This window comes from Mauremys mutica, chromosome 2, assembly GCF_020497125.1.
Source record: "Mauremys mutica isolate MM-2020 ecotype Southern chromosome 2, ASM2049712v1, whole genome shotgun sequence".
Taxonomy (NCBI): Eukaryota; Metazoa; Chordata; order Testudines; family Geoemydidae; genus Mauremys; species Mauremys mutica.
In genome coordinates, this window is record NC_059073.1 from 147596066 (window position 1) to 147614342 (window position 18277).

The 18277-nt window shown below is 62.3% G+C and overlaps 2 protein-coding genes across 2 annotated transcripts; both read left to right on the forward strand.

Moving 5' to 3' along the window:
• Positions 1-555: 555 nt before the first annotated feature.
• On the forward strand, positions 556-4421 carry LOC123365087 (transmembrane emp24 domain-containing protein 4). Its single transcript, XM_045007715.1, has 5 exons — positions 556-769; positions 1193-1293; positions 1593-1718; positions 2163-2309; positions 3031-4421. The coding sequence occupies exons 1-5, from the start codon at positions 571-573 to the stop codon at positions 3178-3180; spliced, it is 723 nt and encodes a 240-aa protein (XP_044863650.1). The 5' UTR covers positions 556-570; the 3' UTR covers positions 3181-4421.
• Positions 4422-7546: 3125 nt separating this feature from the next.
• Positions 7547-16461, forward strand: LOC123364170 (probable ATP-dependent RNA helicase DDX56). The gene is made up of 14 exons (XM_045006046.1): positions 7547-7651; positions 8478-8639; positions 9133-9293; positions 10566-10736; positions 11123-11213; positions 11452-11696; positions 12176-12295; positions 12775-12888; positions 13509-13603; positions 13884-13957; positions 14344-14433; positions 14851-14956; positions 15452-15552; positions 16058-16461. The coding sequence occupies exons 1-14, from the start codon at positions 7598-7600 to the stop codon at positions 16142-16144; spliced, it is 1671 nt and encodes a 556-aa protein (XP_044861981.1). The 5' UTR covers positions 7547-7597; the 3' UTR covers positions 16145-16461.
• The last annotated feature ends 1816 nt before the right edge of the window (positions 16462-18277 follow it).

An 18277-nucleotide genomic window follows, 5' to 3' on the forward strand; every position in this document is an offset into this window, starting at 1 on the left:
TCCAAGTGCTCAGGAATATTGGTTGGACTCTGGCAGGATATGAAAACAGCAGGGAAATCAGTGAGCAACAAGCACCTCTCCAGAATAGAAACACCTTAACTCTGCCCTCCCCACAAGCCACCCCTCTGATAGCAGGCTACAGAGCAATAGCAGAGACTGGATGGGACCTAGGAGCCCTGTCCCAGTTGCAAACAGGACCCAGCCGTCCTGGCCGATAGCACCAGCCTCGAACCTCTAGCTCCCCATTGTAAGCAGTGGGCTATAGCCACTGAATCAATCCGCCAAGCAGCGTGGCTACGGAGCGCATGCTCATTACACTCAGGCGCTAACAGATGCTACGCATGCGCGATCTCCTCCTGCAACAGGTTTAGGGGCGGGGCAGGAGGACCCTCCGCATCCCAGCGCGCACCCGTACCTGAGGCGTGTGGCTGCGTGAGTGGTGGTTGTACGCTGCGCATGCTCAGAGCCCGTCTCCCAGGTATGGCGCGTGCGCAGTTCTCCTCCAGGGCCAGGCGTCCGAGTGGTCGCGCATGCGCGTCGTCCTCAATCCCCGGGGAGCCGTGGCAAGGCATGCGCGGTAGGCCGGGAGAGGGGCTGTCCATGGCCGGCGGCGGTGCGGAGCGGCTGCCCGGGATGCTGCGGACAGTGGCGGCCTTGGTGCTGCTGGCGCAGCTGGCGGGCCGGGGGGCGCATGCGCTCTACTTTCACATCGGGGAGACCGAGAAGCGCTGCTTCATCGAGGAGATCCCAGACGAGACCATGGTGATCGGTGAGGGGGGGCGAGACCAACCGGAGCGGGGGGGGGGGATGGGAGAGACCAACCAGCGCAGGGGGGCTGACACGAGGGGTGTGGTGGGAGCTGACACGAGGGGTGTGGTGGGAGCTGACAGGAGGAAGCGGACATGGGGTAAAGGGTGCGGGGGGCTGACAGGAGGGGGTGGGCGGCTGACACGAGGGGAGTGGCGTGGGAATGGGGGCGAGCGGGCTGGGTTTGATGTGGGGCAGGGTATTTGGGGTGATGGGCAGCAGGGGTGGGGGTGTTGGGGTGACAGGTCAGTGGGGGCAGCGGGAAGTGACGTCGGGGGGTGGAGTAGTACAGGGCAGTGGAGGGTAATGGAGTAGGGGGCGGGGGGCAGGGCCAGCTGGTGGTATGAGGGGAGGCCCTGCCCTGATCCCCGTCTCTGTCATGCAGGGAATTACCGCACCCAGCTGTGGGACAAGCAGTCAGAGTCGTTCCTGCCCTCCACGCCGGGGCTGGGCATGCATGTGGAAGTGAAGGACCCTGATGGAAAGGTAACGCTGGGGGTGGCTGTGCGCCTCCTGCCCGGACTTGCCCTGCTGCTTCAGGCAGAGCCCAGTTATCCTGCACAGGGGCACCTTCGTGTGCCCTCTTCCTTCCTGCTGCCCAGATCCTGGTGCCTCCCTTTGGTAAGGCCTCTGCTGCCCTTTGGGGTCAGATCTCAGGGGCTGCAGGCTTCGCTGGCCCAAGGCTTCCCTTGCCCTAGGAAAGTACCATCAGCAGCACGCTGGCACTGTGGGGTAGGATGGCGGGGCTTGCTCGGCACTCACGATTCTGTTGCTGGTGGTTCCAGGTGGTTCTGTCCCGGCAGTATGGCTCAGAGGGCCGCTTCACCTTCACCTCGCACACCCCGGGCGAGCACCAGATCTGCCTGCACTCCAACTCTACGCGCATGGCGCTCTTCGCAGGCGGCAAGCTGGTAAGAGAATCCCATCAGTGCTTCGCCCTGGCTCTGCCTCTGAACCCGGCGAGGCAGAGGGCTCAGGGTGCAGGTTGTCCGTTTCTTGAGGGAGAGCAGTTGAAACACTGCCTGTTGGCTATGGGGAAGGGCTGTCAGCCTAACGTGCCTGACTGGGCACCAGTCCTGGCTCTGCCACTCTCTCCCAGGATGATCACCATGGGCCATTGCCTGCCTTCTCTGTGCCTCAGTTTCTCCAGCCGTAGCACAGGGGTAATACCTACTGCTTGTGGGAAGGGGAAGTGGGTCTCTCTTATATGTGTAAAGTGCTCTCAGATGCTGGAGGGAGGGGACCAGAGGGTGTATGGAAGCTGAAGGACAGATTCCCTGGGGCCTTAACCTGTAACTGCATGTGCCATGTTGCTGGAAGCCCTGTGCCTCTGACCCCACATGTGCCATGTGCAGCGCGTGCACCTGGACATCCAGGTCGGAGAGCACACCAACAACTACCCCGAGATTGCAGCCAAGGACAAGCTGACAGAGCTGCAGCTCCGAGCCCGGCAGCTGCTAGACCAAGTGGAGCAGATCCAGAAGGAGCAGAACTACCAAAGGGTAAGGGGCCCCGGGGTATGTGGGTGTGGGGCTCTTGAGGGTTACTGAGGTGACTGTCCAACCCCCCCGCCCCCGCCACACACACACAACTCGCCCCAGAGAGTTCAGGGTTGTAACATCTGCTCACACAGTGCTGGTTGGCGTTCTTGGAATCTGCATAGGGCTGGGACAGGGAACCGTGGCAGGAAAGCCAGCCCAGTGGCCATGGCAGAGAGGGCTCATTAGGGGGCCGTACAGGCTGAAAACACACACTTGGCCTCATGTTCTGACAAAGGGGCCCGTGCGAGATGTGCTTCGGCTTGTGGCTGGGTGAGGTGGGATTCATGAGGAGTGAGGGTGACATGAGGCAGCTGGGCATAGGATGGCAGTGCCCACCCCCTCTGCTTCACCTGATCCTGGTCTGTGTCACACCTGGGACCATTGGGGACTGAGTGGGTTGGTGCCTGCCTAATCTGGAAGCTGTTGGCAAGGGATGTAAGTGTGCATGTGGGAGACCTGCCCGGTTTGGAAGCCATTGGTGGGGGCAGTAAGTGTGGGGGTGCCTGCTTGTGCACATGAAGAGGGCGCCATATGCTGGCTGCACGGTAGCATGGGCAGTGATCCCCTTGGGGCGAGATGGAGAGGGGCCTACCGAGGGGGGGTGGCGTTGCGCCTGGGGGGCAGGGATTGGGGAGGGTTCCCCACCCATTCTGACTCCTCTTCCCATGTGCTCCCCCCACAGTACCGGGAGGAGCGGTTCCGCATGACCAGCGAGAGCACCAACCAGCGGGTGCTGTGGTGGTCCATTGCCCAGACCATCATCCTCATCCTCACCGGCATCTGGCAGATGAGACACCTCAAGAGCTTCTTCGAGGCCAAGAAACTGGTTTAATCCCCGGCCTCCCCAATTGCCACTGCAGCGCCCTCCTCCCTCCACTCCCCCTGCCCCCCCCCCCCCCACGCTGGCATGCCCTTCGCTGGCCCTCCCCCTCTGGGCATAGGTAGGCACTGAATTGCACTGGAGCTGGGAAGCATCGGTACCTGCTGGCTGTCGCAGCACCATGCTCCCAAGCCCCTTGGGGGCCATGATTAGCCAGCCTGGCCACCAGGCATCTTGCTGTGTTGGCAGCAGGAGGCCAGATCCTGGCTGTCTTTGCCAGCAGGGGCTAGCAGCTCCTCCTGGGGGCTTGGCACTGATCTGCCTTTCTACTGGCAGGGCATCAGGGGAGTGCCAGCCTGGGCAGAGGTCGCTCTGTCCTCGCACAGGGGTGCCATCCGTGCTGCTCTCCCTCCAGTTGCTAGGGCCCTGATGCCCTGTCCTTTACCCTACTGGCACCTGTTTCGCTCTGGTTCATCCCGCCTGTGGTTGATAGCTGAGGCATTAGGGAGTGGAGTGCGTCTGGTGCGTTTGGTCGGCGGGTTCGCACCTGGCGTGTGTATTTCAGCCCTTGGGTGCGAGGAGAGGTGAGGGGCAGCCGCTATTTTATACCAGAATCTATTTTGATAACTGCAGCCCAGGACAGTGGCATGGCCTCTTCTTTCCCCTGGCGCCCTGCCCCTTACCTGCAGGGGAGGCCAGACTCCACTTCCTCTTTCCCAGGTCATCTGCTCCAGTCCCCCATAAGAGACTAGAGATGCTCTGACTGTGGCCAGGAGCGCGCAGGAAGGGAGAGCTGAATTTAGCCTTCTAGGGCAGGCCCCATGCCAAGCTGTATCGGCCTGTCTCACCCCCGGCACGTGACCTGTTCAGTTTCATCTGAGATCCCAGGCTTCTTGCACCCTCCCTCAGCTGGGTTGGCGCTGGGTCTACTCAGGGGGTGAAGTACATTGCAGTGGATGCTTTCCCCTGGAGTTTCTTCCCAGCTTTGTTGCGTGGCAGGGGGAAGCGGCCAGTGTCAGTGGACACTCCCCTCCCTTTTGGTATTTATGGTGGTGAAGGCAGATGGGTATGGGGCTGCCCTGGTATAGTTAAGATGCAGTAAATCTGAAATGCAGTTTGATGTTTTCTCCTTCCCCTATGGTACTACCGAATTGGGTTGGTTCTGTCTGGGCCCAGCCCCCATGCTGCAGGGAGAATTCATAACAGATGTTCTTTGTTACGATTTTGGAGTGAAATAAAACCTCTTCTGGTAACTCGCGTGCTGGGGGATGGTTATTGAACTGGGGCTGGTTTCTGAGCACTCTGTCTGGCTGTTTCTACTGCTGGTGAAACAGGGGAGACCCTAGAAAAACAACCCCAGTAAATTCTTTGGGGAGGCCCATATGTACAGTACCTAGCACTGAGCCCCACCCCAACATGCTGGGAAGAAAATGGATTTAGGTTTTGTAAAGATGGTCTTGTTTTCATGCTAAATCGAAGTTTATCAAAAACGTGAGATTGAGGTGACAGTGAACAAATGGTTACACACACAACACAATCATAACTTGCTTTCTCGAGCCTCCCACCAGATTAACTTCCTCTCTAGAGAAGTGTATCTCACCCAAAGCCCTCTGCAGCGTTTCAGCCAAGGTTGGCTGAGCCAGTTTTCATGAATGCAACCGCACAGTCTGTTTACTTCCCGGGTAGGAGGGTGTTCTCCGCCTTCTAGAAATCTCCTCCCCTCCCCCCAACTTAGTTGTCTTTGCTTATGGACAGGATAACCCCCGCCCCCTTGCCTGCAGGCTTGCATGCTCCATTCCTGTTGACTTCACATCTCTTTGTTAACATTTGAGTGCATTTAGCTGGGCAGCCATCGAGAGGAATAAATCTCTCTTGGCTGACAGAAAACCTGCTTTACACCTCTGCTGGTGCCTTGTACTTCGCTGCAGACTCTGACAACACATTTTCGGTCTATGTACGTAACTCGTTACAGGCTATCCGGGTGTACGTTTCACGCCAATGCTAAGGAGCAGTGTGACCCTGGCTTTCATATGAAACCTCACCTGACACCCATTGGTGAACCAGCATGTACAGACCAGTCAGGATATATCTGTAAGCCCCTTGTCAGTGCCATTCCGAAGGTCTTGGGTCACAACAGGAGCTGTTCTGAGCTCCACAGCTAGCCCACAAAGCATGTGGGAAGAGAGGGGAGATGCCTGTGCTCACCTATGGACACGACCCCAGAATGTAGATACAATCGCAGCCACAGTGATCCCGAGTGAATCGCTCACAACTGACACGCAATAAGAAAGCAAAAGGGGTACGTGATGAGGTACATGCTACAGTACATCCTCCCCTTGGGGCAATCACTCTGGTGTTTCCTGTGGGATCCTGCAGGGATCAGTTCTTGGCCCTGGTATGTTTCATATTTTTATCAATGGCCTGGAAAAGAATAAAATCACTGATGAAGTTTGCAGGTGCCCCAAACGGTGGGGGAGTGGTAAGTAACGAAGAGGACAGGTCACTGATACAGAGCCAGCTGGATTGCTTGGTAAGCTGGGCGCAAGCAATACACATTTTAATATGAGTGAATATAAAGTTCTACATCTAGCAACAAAGAATGCAGGCCATGCTTACGTGACGAGACTTCATCCTGGGAAGCAGTGACTGAAAAGGACTTCTGGAGGCATCAGCTGAACATGAGCTCCCAGTGACACACTGGGGCCAAAAGAGCTGATGTGAACCTGGGATGCATAAACAAGCACAGAGGTTATTTTATCTCTGTATTTGGTGCTGGTGTGAGCGCTGCTGGAATCCAGTGCCCAGTTCTGGTGCCCACAGTTCAAGAAGGATAGTGATTAATTGGAGCGGGGGCAGAGAAAAGCCAAGACAAAGATTAAAGGATTAGAAAACCTGCTTCGTAATGAGGAGCTCAGTCTGTTTAGCTCAACAAAGAGAAGGCTAAGGGGTGATTGGATCATAGTCTATAAGCATCTATGTGGGGAACAAATTCAGTGGGGTGTGTCAATCTAGCGGGTAAAGATGTTGCAGCGCAATGGCTGGAAGCTGAAACTAGACAAAGTTAGACTGGAAATAAGCTGCACATTTTTAACAGGGAGGGTAATTAACCACTAGAACAATTTCCCAAGGCTCATGGTGCAGTCTCCATCACCAGCAGTGTTTAAGTCCAGACTGGATGTGTTTCTACAAGATCTGCTCTACTTCAAACAGGAATTAATTCAGGGAAGTTTTAGGGCCTGGGTTATGCAGGGGTCAGCATAGCTGCGCACATTGGTTCCTTCTAGCCTTGAAATCTATAAAATTGTGGGGGCCCTGATCTGTAATGGCATTTGGGTGCTGTCACAATACAAGTAAAGTAGTTGTAAAATGGCCTGGTTCCATGTGGAGTCAGCCCATGGTGCCTAAACACCACGAATCTGGCCCAAGCTTAACCAAAATGCTCTAAGTTGGTTCTTTTTCTTTGCCTTCATGTCTCTGAGCTGTTAGGCAAGGCATTTCCCAGCTTTTCTCTACCAACATGACTGGTAGAAACTTACACAATCACCTGACTCCAGGAGCAGGTGCTTTAGACTGCTGAGAGTTAGCAACACTGGAGTGAAGAGTGGCTGTCCTACAGCTGGGCATTGGAACTGGCCTGGAGGTGGGGGGACTGCTGGGTCAGAACTGGAACCGGGGAGCAGCTGGGTGGAGTTGGGCATCGGAACCGGCCCCAGGGAGCGGCTGGGGTGGAGCCAGGTGTTGGAACCAGCCACCATCCTGTGGTTTCTCCCTGCGCGGCCCCTGGCTTGTAGCAATGCCTTTGATGCCGCCCCGGCTAGCTAGGTGGGTGAGTGGAGCCTGGCACTGCTGGATCTCAAACCTGAGCCAAAGGTAGGGTGACCAGATGTCCTGATTTTATAGGGACAGTCCCGATTTTTGGGTCTTTTTCTTATATAGGCTCCTATTACCCCCCCACTCCCTGTCCCGAATTTTCACATTTGCTGTCTGGTCACCCTAGCCAAAGGGTCATTAATGGCCCTTTTGTCTCCTGAGCCCTGCTCTGGGGATTGAGGCCAAGCAGGGCCAAGCCCCACTATCCCAGCTCGGGGAGGGGAGTCTAGTGGTTAGAGCAGGGGAGGGGCTGGGAGCCAGGACTCCTGGGTTCTGTCCTTGGCTCTGGGAGGGGAGTGGGGGCCAGGGGTCAGAGCAGGGGGCGCCAATGGGCTCTCGCCAGGGCTCTGCTCCTGCCCCCTCCCGCCCCAGGCAGGGGCTGGCGGGCTGTGGGGGTGGGGCTCCCCCCCGCGGGGTGCAGGACTCTCCTCCTGGCCAGGGGGCAGCAGACGGAATGGGGGGGGGGGACGCTCTAGTCGCGTGGTTGCGCCTTTATGGTGCTTCCGCGCTGCAAGTGGCGCATGCGCCCTGAGCCGGGGGCGGGCAGCGCAGGCTGGAGATGGAGCCGGAGCCGAGCTTCGCGCACATGGGGCTGGACGGGCGGCTGCTGCAGGTACCGGCCCGCGGGCCGGGCGGGAACCCAGGAGTCCGGGCTCCCGGCTCCCCCCACCCAGCTCTAACCACTAGATTCCCCCGACGCCCCTGGGCTGGGGAGGGAACCCAGGAGTCCTGCCCCCCCCCCCCAGTCCCTAGCCCCTCGCAGAGCCAGGAGCGGACCATGGGATCCAGCCAGTGCCGCCCCCAGGGCAGGGTGGGAGGCCGGGAGGCCCTTCTCCCTGCAGAGGCCACAGGAGACCCCCGCCCCGCCCCGCCCTCCCAGTGTCCGTGGGGGGTGTCTCAGCGAGGGACCAGGCGCGTCCCACCAATCACATCCCCCTCGGTGCCTGGGTCCCCTGGCAATGCCCAGCTGCTGCCCTGGGTGTGTGTGTGGGGGGGGGTGATGATGTGACCCCCCCGCTCCTCTTGGCACAGCTGGGAGGAGCATGGCCTAGTGGCTAGAGCCCTGGCCTGGCTGTCAGGGTGCTGGTGTTGTGTTCCTGGCCCTGCCACCCAGGTGTGTGGAGCTGAGGGGCATGTCCTCTGCTCTGTGGCATGGGGTGATGGGGCCGGGGTGAAATTCATCCCCTTGGCAAAGCTCCGTGTGATCTCGGCTGCCAGCTGCTGGCTGTGGTGGGGACCTCAAGACTTGGGCATAGAGCCTGGCTACTTGTGTGCCCTCCCCCCCACCCCCGTGGGAAGAGCCCAGGGCACTGAGCGCTCTAGTCTCAGCTGACCAAGGGGCAGGAAGGGCCCTGCAGCACCACCACCCCCACTTGTGCCCCAGACACTTTGGCTGCTCTCTGGGGTTCCTACCAGGCTCTCTCCATCCCTCCCCGCAGGCCATCGCTGAGCTGGGCTGGGCCAAGCCCACACTGATCCAGGAGAAGGCCATTCCGCTGGCCCTGGAGGGCAAGGACCTGCTGGCCCGGGCTAGGACTGGCTCTGGGAAGACGGCCGCCTATGCCATCCCCCTCATCCAGCACTTGCTCCAAGTGAAGATGGTACGTCTGCACCCAGGGGCACAACTAATGGCTCGGGCAGGGCCCCCTTTGTGGGGGAGCCCTTCACTGCACTGGGTCTAGGCCTGATCCTGTTAGGGCCCCACTGTCTTGGGCAGAGCAGCTGGGGTCCTTCTGCCTCTCAGCCCGCATGGGCCCCTTTTGCTGCTCATGCCAAGGTGCCCTGGGTGGAGGATGGGGACTGTCTCTGCTGCGGACAGCCTGGGGACCCTGGTGCATTGGATCAGAACCTGGCTCTCCAGCAGCTTGGTGCCCTCTTGAGCCCCAAGGCCATTGCTGTGTAACAGGAGATGGTAGCTCCTGGGGGGTGGGGGGGGCTGCCCTGGAATGGGGGCAGTGCCCGGCTCAAGGCAGTGTCCATCCCTGGGGCACAGGCATTGTATCCTCTCTAGCGAGATACCCCGGGACATCCCACTGAGTGCATGGCAGGCCCTGGGTGCCCAGCTGGTGTCTGACCTTGACCCTTATCCTCCAGTCCCCCTTGGTGATGGAGCAGGCTGTGCGTGGGCTGGTCCTGGTGCCCACCAAGGAGCTGGGCCAGCAGGTGCTGCAGATGATCCGGCAGCTGACGGCGTACTGCTCCCGCGATGTCCGTGTCGCCGATGTCTCCGGGCAGGTGGACATGTCTGCACAGAGGTGAGAGCTCCCGGGAGAAGGGGCGGGCTGGGGCAGACAGGAGGGGGAGTGGGCTGGGGACTGGAGAGGGGGAAGATAGGGACTTAGGGGACCTGGTGCCCACTCATAGTCAGTGATCAAAGCTGCCTGCTCCCTGGGAGCAGCCTGTGCTCTGAGTGCCAGCGGCTCGCGGGACCCGATGCACCCTGGTGCACCATGGAGCCAAAGGGCCGGCTGGCTTGGAGCATGCCTGGGGATACATGACGGGGAGCTATTGGCCTCTCCCAACCCCAAGGGCTCTGCTGCCCTGGAGAGACCAGAGAGCCCCCGTGAGCCAGTGGCAATGTGTCAGGCAGGGTGCCCGGTGGGGGCAGCTGCTCTCCTGCTGAAGCTCTCCACGTGGATCGGCCTTTCCTGCCCTTCCCTTCCCTCCCAGGCAGGAGCCCTGGGAGCTCTGCAGGCTCACGAAGTCCCCATGAAGGAGTTTCGGGGACACCTCCCTGGTTGGGGGTAGGGGCTCTGCAGTGCAGTGACTAGCTAAGCCCGGCTGTGATCCAAGCCAGGCTGGCTACCAGGACCAGCATGGACCTGGCCAGGCCAGCCCAGGCTATAGACTAGCTCCACTCGGGGCAGGACTGGGGGCTGGGGGCACAGCCTCTCTGCTCAGTGAGGATCATTACCCCATGCCCCCCCCCCCCCCACTGGTAGAGGCTGCCAGTGCCTGGGGTCGCTTCTGCTCCGGCCCCTCCTGCTCTCTGGCCAGCTGTGGGGAGCAGCCAGGCCCTGAGAGCTGTGTCGTTCTTGAGGAAAGGAGCGGGACCGGTCTGGCTCCCTGCAAACCCAGGCAGCTGCTGTCCCAATTGCACTGGAATCCTGGTCTACAAGTTTTTCTTTCCAACCGTAAGAGCTAGGGGGGTGGGGGTGGGGCGTGTGCACTCGGGGGCACAGCCCGGGGGAGGGCGTGTGTGCGGGGGAGGGTGTGTGCACGTGGGGTGCCCGGCCCGGAGGAGAGCGTGTGTGCCCTGGCTGGCTCTTGGCTGCACTCTGGGGAATGCTGCTGTATTAGAACCTTGCAGGCAGGCAGCAAGATCTAGTGTTTGGGGTAGGGGACAAGGAGCAGGATCTTTTCCTGGCTGTCCCTGACTTGCTGTGCAGCCATGGGTAGTTCCAGTCCCCCGCACCGCGTAGGAGGCGCTGGCGATCGCTGTGTACCTGGCCTGGTGGTGACACCCTCCCCCCCCTCCCCCGGCCCCGTGTGGCCCAGCCCCTCACGCTGCTCTGTGCCCCTGGCAGGCCCATCCTGATGGAGAAGCCGGATGTGGTGGTGGGGACGCCATCACGGGTCCTGGCTCACCTGCAGGGCCACAGCCTGAGCCTGCGCCACTCCCTTGAGGTGCTGGTCCTGGACGAGGCTGACCTACTCTTCTCCTTTGGCTTCGAGGAGGATCTGAAGAACCTGCTGTGGTGAGCTGCTGGGGCTGGCCTGAGCAAGGGGGCCCTGGGGAGCGGGTGTGATCTGGGAGGGTGGGGGGTCCCTGGGTGTGATCTGGGGGCGGGGACCCAATGAGTGGGGTTGATTGGGGAGGGGGCTGTGGGGAGGGAAGATTTGCTTTGCTGTCTGTTGCCCGAGGGTCCATACTGCCTATAAGGCCCAGCCAGGGCTCCCCTGTCCTGGCTAGGGCTCAAAGCTGGGAGACAGCGACTGCTGTTGTGGGCAGGATCATACCCCTCTTGTGTGGGCTGTGGACAGAGCCCTCGGCAGCAGGGTGGCCGGCCCCTCCTGGAACCTGTGGGGGATGTCGCTCCGGGGCCGGGGGGAGGCTCTGAGCTGGTCTCTGGTTCCTTGGCAGCCACTTCCCCAAGATCTACCAGAGCTTCCTGATGTCGGCCACCTTCAGCGAGGAGGTGCAGGCGCTGAAGGAGCTGGTGCTGCACAACCCGGTAAGGGGGAACCTGGGGGCAGCTCGGCGGGTTCGGCGTCTTCCCCCATGGCTCTGGGCAGCTCTGCTCTGTGGCCTTGGGGCAGGCTCCTCACTGAACCATCCTGGCCTGTTATCCTGGGGGTCCCTGGGATTGGAGAGGGGAATGAGATCTCCCAGCCCCACTGCTGCGTGGGGGCTGGGCCCCCTCCCCAAGGGGCGGGGTTTGGGCTGAGCACTAAGCCCCGCCCTGCCCGCAGGTGACCCTGAAGCTGCGGGAGTCCCAGCTGCCGGAGGCAGCCCAGCTGTGCCAGTACCAGATCCGCTGCGCGGGCGAGGAGGACAAGTTCCTGCTGCTTTACGCGCTGCTCAAGCTGGGGCTGGTGCCGGGCAAGGCCATCCTCTTCGTCAACACCGTGGAGCGCGGCTACCGCCTCAAGCTCTTCCTGGAGCAGTTCAGCATCCCAGCCTGCGTGCTCAACTCCGAGCTGCCCATGCAGTCCCGGTGAGCGGGGGAACGAGCCCTGGGGGTGGGGAGGGGTGACCCATTAGGGCAGGAGAGATCAGGGTGGGGGGGGTGTCCTGGGGGTGGGGAGGGGTGACTCATTGGGTCAGGAGCGATCTTGGGGGCGGGGGGTGTCCATGCAATCCATGGGGGGAAGAACCCTGGGGGGTTGGGAACGACCCCGGGGAGTGGGGAGGGGTGGCCCATTGTGGGGTGGTCCCTGCAGTCCGTGTGGAGGGGACAGGCACTCTGCCCTCCCTCATCCCCAGTGGATCCACACACACTATGCAGTGCCCGGCCCTAGCACTGCCGTGCGGACAGGCCCTGACTGAGGGTTAGCGCTCGCCAGCCCCGAGCTGCCGCTGGACCCACGGGGACCCCAATAGCGCTGGGCGAGCCCCCAAGGAGGGAGGGCAGCGCCTGTCGCCCTCCAGGGCGGGTCCCTGCGGCTCTCACCGGCGCCTCTGCTTGGACTCCAGGTGCCACATCATCAGCCAGTTCAACCGAGGCTTCTACGACTACATTGTCGCCACCGACGAGCAGGCGCTGGCAGAGCCTGCGGTGCGGACCAAGTGGAGGAAGGGCGCCAAGACAGAGAAGTAAGGACCCGTCGGGACCCCTGGGCTGGCCGGCGCTGGCAACAGAGACCAGGCACTTGGTCTGTGTCCGCGGTAGCCAGGCCCGGCAGTGCCAGCCTCTGTCACCAGCAGGGGGCACCTGACTTCTCCATACTGCCCCTGCCTTATTCTGAGCACCGCCCCTCAGCTCTGCCGGGGCCCCTCAGCCCCACCCCCCGGATCTGCCGGGGCCTCTCGCCCCCAGCCCCCCAGCTCTGCTGGGGCCCGTCGCTCCCAGCCCCAGCCCTCACCCCCAGCTCTGCCGAGGCTCTTCGCTCCCAGTCCCAGCCCTCACCCCCAGCTCTCCCTGCGATCCCAGCCCTGCCCTGGAGGAAGAGCTCTAGGGAGCTGTCCTGCACTGGCAGTGCTGGCTGTTCTCCTGGGTCTCTGGTTGGGCTGGCTGGGGCTTGGGCTGGTGGGTTTGGCTGTGCCCTGAGGTGCCCCTTCCCCTTCCTTTGCAGGGGCAAGGACCCAGAGTATGGCGTGGCGCGGGGCATCGACTTCCAGAATGTCGCCACCATCATCAACTTTGACCCGCCCCCCTCGGTCGAGTCCTACATCCACCGGGCCGGCAGGTAGGGGCTCGGGCTGCGGGGAGGGGTGGGAGGTTCTGCTCTGGTCCATATGGGCTGGTAGCACCCAGCTGGCTGGCTGTGGAGCCCCAGGGTGTCTCCAAGGGGCACTGCCCCATGGCTGGACCTCCAGCCAGAGGCACCAGTCTGGGCTCCTCTGGCTCTCCCTGCAGTGCCCGCGTGTGTAGGGCACCTGGCTGGCACTGAGCTCGCTGGGGCCGTGCCAGCAGCAGCCCCCAAGTCAGGGGGTTCTGTCTCTAGGCTCTCAGGCCAGGTGGGGCTAGGGGGACATCGGGGAGCCCATGGAGCTGGGAACCAGCGCTGAGGCCTCTTGAAGTCCGTGGGGCTGTCCCCTGGGACCAAGGCCCTGCCCCATCCCATCGGCGAGATCAGGACACCCGGCTAATCAGACCCAATCCGGGACAGTGCTATGGGGAGGGCACAGCCCTGGCCTGGCCTCGGTACCTTCCTCGGCCGGGTCCCAGCCCCTGGGGCTGATTGCCCACCCATGGGTCTGGGGGGCAGGGCGGTAGGGCCCCTCTGCGCAGCAGGGCAGGCGGAAGCTGCTGGGTCCCAGGCATGGCAGGAGAACCCCTCAATGCTCTCCCCTCTGCCCCCTGCAGGACGGCCCGTGCTGACAACCCCGGCACAGCCCTGACTTTCGTGACACACCCAGAGTGCCCCCTGCTGGCCGAGATTGAGGAAGCTCTCGCAGGAGGTCAGTGAGTGCTGGGGCTGGGGTCCTATGGGGGTGGGGAGATCTGGGCACGCAGCTCGATTGGTTGCCTGGCTGGGAAAGGGTTTGAGCCATTCTTGGGGAAGGGCACAGCCAGTCTGGTGGGGGCTGGGTGGGAGGGGGGGTTTCTGTGTATCTCCCACACAGGTTGTGTCCTGCCCCAGCCCCGCTCCCACTCCTCAGGATGTGGGGGGCTGTGGGTCCCCTCCTGGGCCATGGTGCCCAGGTCCCTGGCCCTGACAGGCCCCTTCTGTCCTCACAGAGAGCACCGAGCCTGTGCTGCGCCCCTACCAGTTCCGGATGGAGGAAGTCGAGGGGCTCCGCTACAGATGCCGGGTCAGTGGAGGGGGGCGGGAGATGGGCACGGGCAGAGCCACCAACCCAAAACAGCGCCCAGCCTGCCAAGTAGCCAGGGGCTGGGTGGTAAACACCCCTTCCCTCCCCCTGGGTCCCCCGCATCTGGGGGACCCTCCCCATACAGCGCCAGGGAAGGGACAGTGGGGCCCAAGGCAGCTTGGCCAGAGCTGGGGGGCTTGGAGCAGGTGCCAGGCCCTGGGGGTTTGGGGGAGTTACCAGGGCCTATTGGGTTGAAGTCCCACCAGAGGGCTGGAGCCGTGCGGGAGGGACGTGCTGGAGCCTGGGGGGCCAGGTTCTGGCCCTGTCTGTGCTGGGGGCTCTGACCTCCCCCCTCTTTCCCTCCCCCCCCCCCCGCTGCCCCCCAGGATGCCATGCGCTCCGTCACCAAGCAGGCCATCAAGGAGGCGCGGCTGCGAGAGATCAAGGAGGAGCTACTCAACTCGGAGAAGCTGAAGGTGGGGGGCAGCAGTGAGGGGGCTGGGAACGAAGCCGAGTGCGGCCCCTCCGTCTGCAGGGAGTGAACCGTCCTGCCCTGGGGGATTGGCTCCCCAGTGTGCACAGACGAGCTGGCTGCAGTGGGGCGTGCCTAGGCATGGCCTTGTCTCTGGCCTGGGGGGTGGGCGCCAGAGCCTGACTCCTGCTGAAGGGAGCAGGCATTGGGGGTTGCGGGGGCTGGGTGCATGGAACTCCAGGGGTGGGGTGAGCTGCAGGGGGGCATGGAACCCTGGGGGGGGGGGCACTGACTCCCGTGATGGGCTCTGGGCAGGGGGCACTGAACCACAGGGCAGGCTGGTTGAGGCTGGGGAGGGCAGTTCAGAGAGGCCCTGTCTCTCTGCAGCTGGGTCTGGGCTCAACCCTCTCCCTCCCCCCAGACGTACTTCGAGGACAATCCCCACGACCTACGGCTGCTGCGCCACGACCGGCCCCTGCACCCGGCCATCGTCAAACCGCACCTGCGCAACGTGCCTGAGTACCTGGGTCAGTGCCACCCGCCAGGGCTGGGCTCGCAGGTTTCCAGCTGTGGGGGGGAGGGGGACAGGGGCACTTCTGGGGTCCCTTGTTGCCTCTCTAGCGCCTTTCACCCAGCATGATCCCAAAGGTCCTCCAGACCCTTTATAGGGCCCCCTTGTCCAGCGCTGAGATGTGCTCCTGTGGGGCAGGGTGCGGGGGCTGGTTATACAGTGACCCCTTGCCCAGTACTGAGACCCGGCTCCTCTGGGGTGGGGCATGGGAGCTGGTTATACAGGGACCAGTCACCGAGTCGCAGCCCATCTGGGGTGGGGCGCAGGGGCTGTTAGCCCCAGGGCACAGTCTCCTGCCAGTTTGGGGCAGGATTTGGGGGGCCCTGGCCCTGCAGCAGGGATATCCAGGGTGTAGGGTTCCCCCAGCTCTGTCCTGGCCTCGCTGGGTGGGGCAGGGAGTCCCAGGTTCAGGGCCCAGCCGCAGCTCCTGACCTGTCTTCTCCCTCGGCAGTGCCCCCCACCCTGCGCGCCATTGCCCAGCCCCTGCTCAACAAGCGCAAGCGACGGAAACACTTGGCCCCCAGCAGCAGCCGCCCCAGGGGGGGCTTCCAGGTGGGTGTCTGGGCTGGGCTCCTCCCCAAGCCCCAGAGCACTGATGGCTGGAGGGGGGGTGATGGCTGGAGGGGGGGTTCTCCACAAATTCTCCACAAAGCATACAGCTGAGGCCAAGGCAGAGGGCCCAGCAAGGGGAGGGGCTGTGATGGTGCCCACCCAGCCCCAGGGGGCCTTATCCTAGGGACTCGGTAGCTGGCACCACCATGTGCTGGGGGGGGTGGGGGTCAGACGCACATTGTAGGGGGTGGGGGAGTATTCGGAGGGACCCAAGACAGCAGGAGATTCTGGGAGCCAGTGGGTCACAACAGCCCACGTTCTTCTTGATCCAGGGAGGCAGAGCCACATCTGGCCAGCAGGGGTCACTGGGGAGCCAGGCCACTCCATTGCCTGGGAATGGGGCCCCAATGCAGGGGAGGCAGCTGGCGGGGGGAGGGAGGTGGAGCGCCCCCCCCGCCCCCCGACTCCCAGCTGCTGCCCCTAACCCCTGCTGCTTCTCTCCTAGGCCCGGGGGGGGCGCAATCCTCTGCGGAGCTTCCAGTACATGGGGAGGAGACCCCGGCGCCCAGCTGGCAAGGGGAAGACGTCCTGAGCCGTGGGCCCCCGTCAGCGACTGCACCTGGCTGGACTCAGAATGGACAATGTCCCGTGTGGCTGGGGCCGATTCCCCCGCTCGGCCAAGAGGAGACAAACGCTGCCCCCTGCGCCCCACTGCCCCTGCCTGGCTCTGCTCTCTGAGCAGGGGTCTTATGGGGCATCTGTGGCTGGGTGTGGGAATCTCCTGCTGCTGGCGTCAGCCACGCCCCAGTGCCAGGCCTCGGGAGCCTGAGTGTGGCTGTGGGGAGGGGGGGCTGGGGCCAAAGGGTTGTAGACGGCATCTGAGCCCAATAAAGCTCAGTGCTGGCTCCACACGGCTGGGTCTCTCTCCTGGGGCTCGGCTGCCCCCTGCTCCCATGGAGGCACCGGCCAGGGCACAGCTGGGGGTTGCTCTGAGCAGCCTGGAGGAGGGGGAACTGCTCCGTCCTCTCACCCCCAACCTGCTCTGGCTAGGATGCTGGGCTGGAGGGGTGGGGGCTGGATGAGAATGTTAGGGGGGGGGGTGTCTAGCCAGGCCTGGTGCAGTGCTGGCCCCTCTGCCTAGCTGTGAGTGCCAGTGCTCATCCCACGGGCTGCCATAGGGGGTGGAACTGTGTGTGGCTCCCGGTTACGGTGCGAGGCTCTCCAGCCGGCTCGCTTGGACTCTCACCGGGGGGACATGCCTGGAGCCTGGCTCAGTTCAAACCCCGGGCACATGCTGGCCCCTCCAGGGGACACTGCTGTGGCAGTGTCCAGCAGCACATGTCATTGGGGGCTTTGGCAAACCCACTTTGCACGGTGGCCTCGGGTTTCATGCCCTGGTGTCGGGGGGGTGGCAAAGGAGCCAACACTCGGCCCCTGGGCTCGGGGCTCTCAGGTCCTTGGCTGCTTGTGGCAGCCTCCAGCAGGAGGCAGCCGTGAGCCATAGGGAGGATTCCACGTTTAGTACAGCCAAGGATTGTGTTTCTGTGTGGCCCCAGAGATTGCCCCCCCCCCCCCACACCTTTTAAAGCAAGTTCTCTTCTCCTTTCAAAGTCAGAAACGCACCAGGTGCTTGTATCTCCCCTGGGCCGGTCAGTGCCATCACCCCCAATACAGCCATCAGTTCGTGAGAAAAGCGGCCCCTCTGCTCAGTGCCCAGGGTGCGGGCTGTCTGATTTCATTGTCCTTCCCCTTCCCTGCTTGCCATGGAACAAGAGCTGGGATTGAAGGAACGAGCCAGACTCTCCTCCCCTGTGTGGCAGGCCAGCAGACGTGGGGGAGCTGGAGCTGAGCTGGATTTCTTGGCGCAATCAGGGCACTGAACCTTTCAGTTCTCTGGCTCATGCAGGGGGCTGTTCCTACCACGTTGAAAGGGCGTGGGGGGTGTTCTGTGCAGTTTAGACAGGATGCTCCATCTGCCCTGCCTGGCCTTTTTCTGTGCCCCCCAGCCATGCTGCTCTCAGGGAAATTATTCCTGCCTGCCCCACCCATGCTGACAGGGCCCCAGTCCCTGCATCAATCCAGGCCTACAGGGCCCATGAGCATAGGGTGGGCTAATGCCCCAGGGTCATGTTGCCAAGTTATTTCACTCTCCTGGTTTAGGCGGAGAGGCTGGGGGCACCTGTCTGGGATCCCAGCAGGTGTCCCATGTCCTGAGCAGGCCCCTGGTGCCTCGCTGGGCAGGGCTGGGGGTCGAGGTGAAGGCACTGTCTTGCTGGGGGTTCTGTGGTCAGCGTGACTCCCTAGGGTGGCCAGTACAACTGCAGCCCGGAAAGTGAGAGCTCTGCTGCCCAGCACTGGGCCCTGTCCTGGGGGTGTCCATTGGGGTAGGAGCCAGCTCACCAACTGCCATGCGTGTGAGGAAGTGGTCATTCACCCCCGAAAGCTTATGCTCCAATACGTCTGTTAGTCTATAAGGTGCCACAGGACTCTTGGTCCCTTTTTACAGATCCAGACTAACACGGCTACCCCTCTGATGCTTCTCACCAACTGTGAGCATCCTCCGGGGCCTTCTCCCTGCCAAGGGAAAGTTCCTGCCTGTGCCAGGGGTGTGCTGGCTTCGTGGCCTGGCTCAGCCCCGTGCACCCCAGTGCTCAGGCTGGGGGCACTCTGCTGCAAGCGCTTGGCAGGGCTTAACGGCCCCAGACACCAGGGCTTAGGGTGGCTG

What these genes read in the sequence shown, in the direction of transcription:
- LOC123365087 (XM_045007715.1), top strand. Translation starts at nt 571, where the DNA reads ATGCGCGGTAGGCCGGGAGAGGGGCTGTCCATGGCCGGCGGCGGTGCG. An exon ending in AGACGAGACCATGGTGATCG is followed by an intron (nt 770 to 1,192) that starts GTGAGGGGGGGC and finishes TCTGTCATGCAG; the next exon opens with GGAATTACCGCACCCAGCTG. An exon ending in AGGAGCAGAACTACCAAAGG is followed by an intron (nt 2,310 to 3,030) that starts GTAAGGGGCCCC and finishes CTCCCCCCACAG; the next exon opens with TACCGGGAGGAGCGGTTCCG.
- LOC123364170 (XM_045006046.1), top strand. Translation starts at nt 7,598, where the DNA reads ATGGAGCCGGAGCCGAGCTTCGCGCACATGGGGCTGGACGGGCGGCTG. An exon ending in TGAGGAAGCTCTCGCAGGAG is followed by an intron (nt 13,604 to 13,883) that starts GTCAGTGAGTGC and finishes CTGTCCTCACAG; the next exon opens with AGAGCACCGAGCCTGTGCTG. An exon ending in CAACGTGCCTGAGTACCTGG is followed by an intron (nt 14,957 to 15,451) that starts GTCAGTGCCACC and finishes CTCCCTCGGCAG; the next exon opens with TGCCCCCCACCCTGCGCGCC.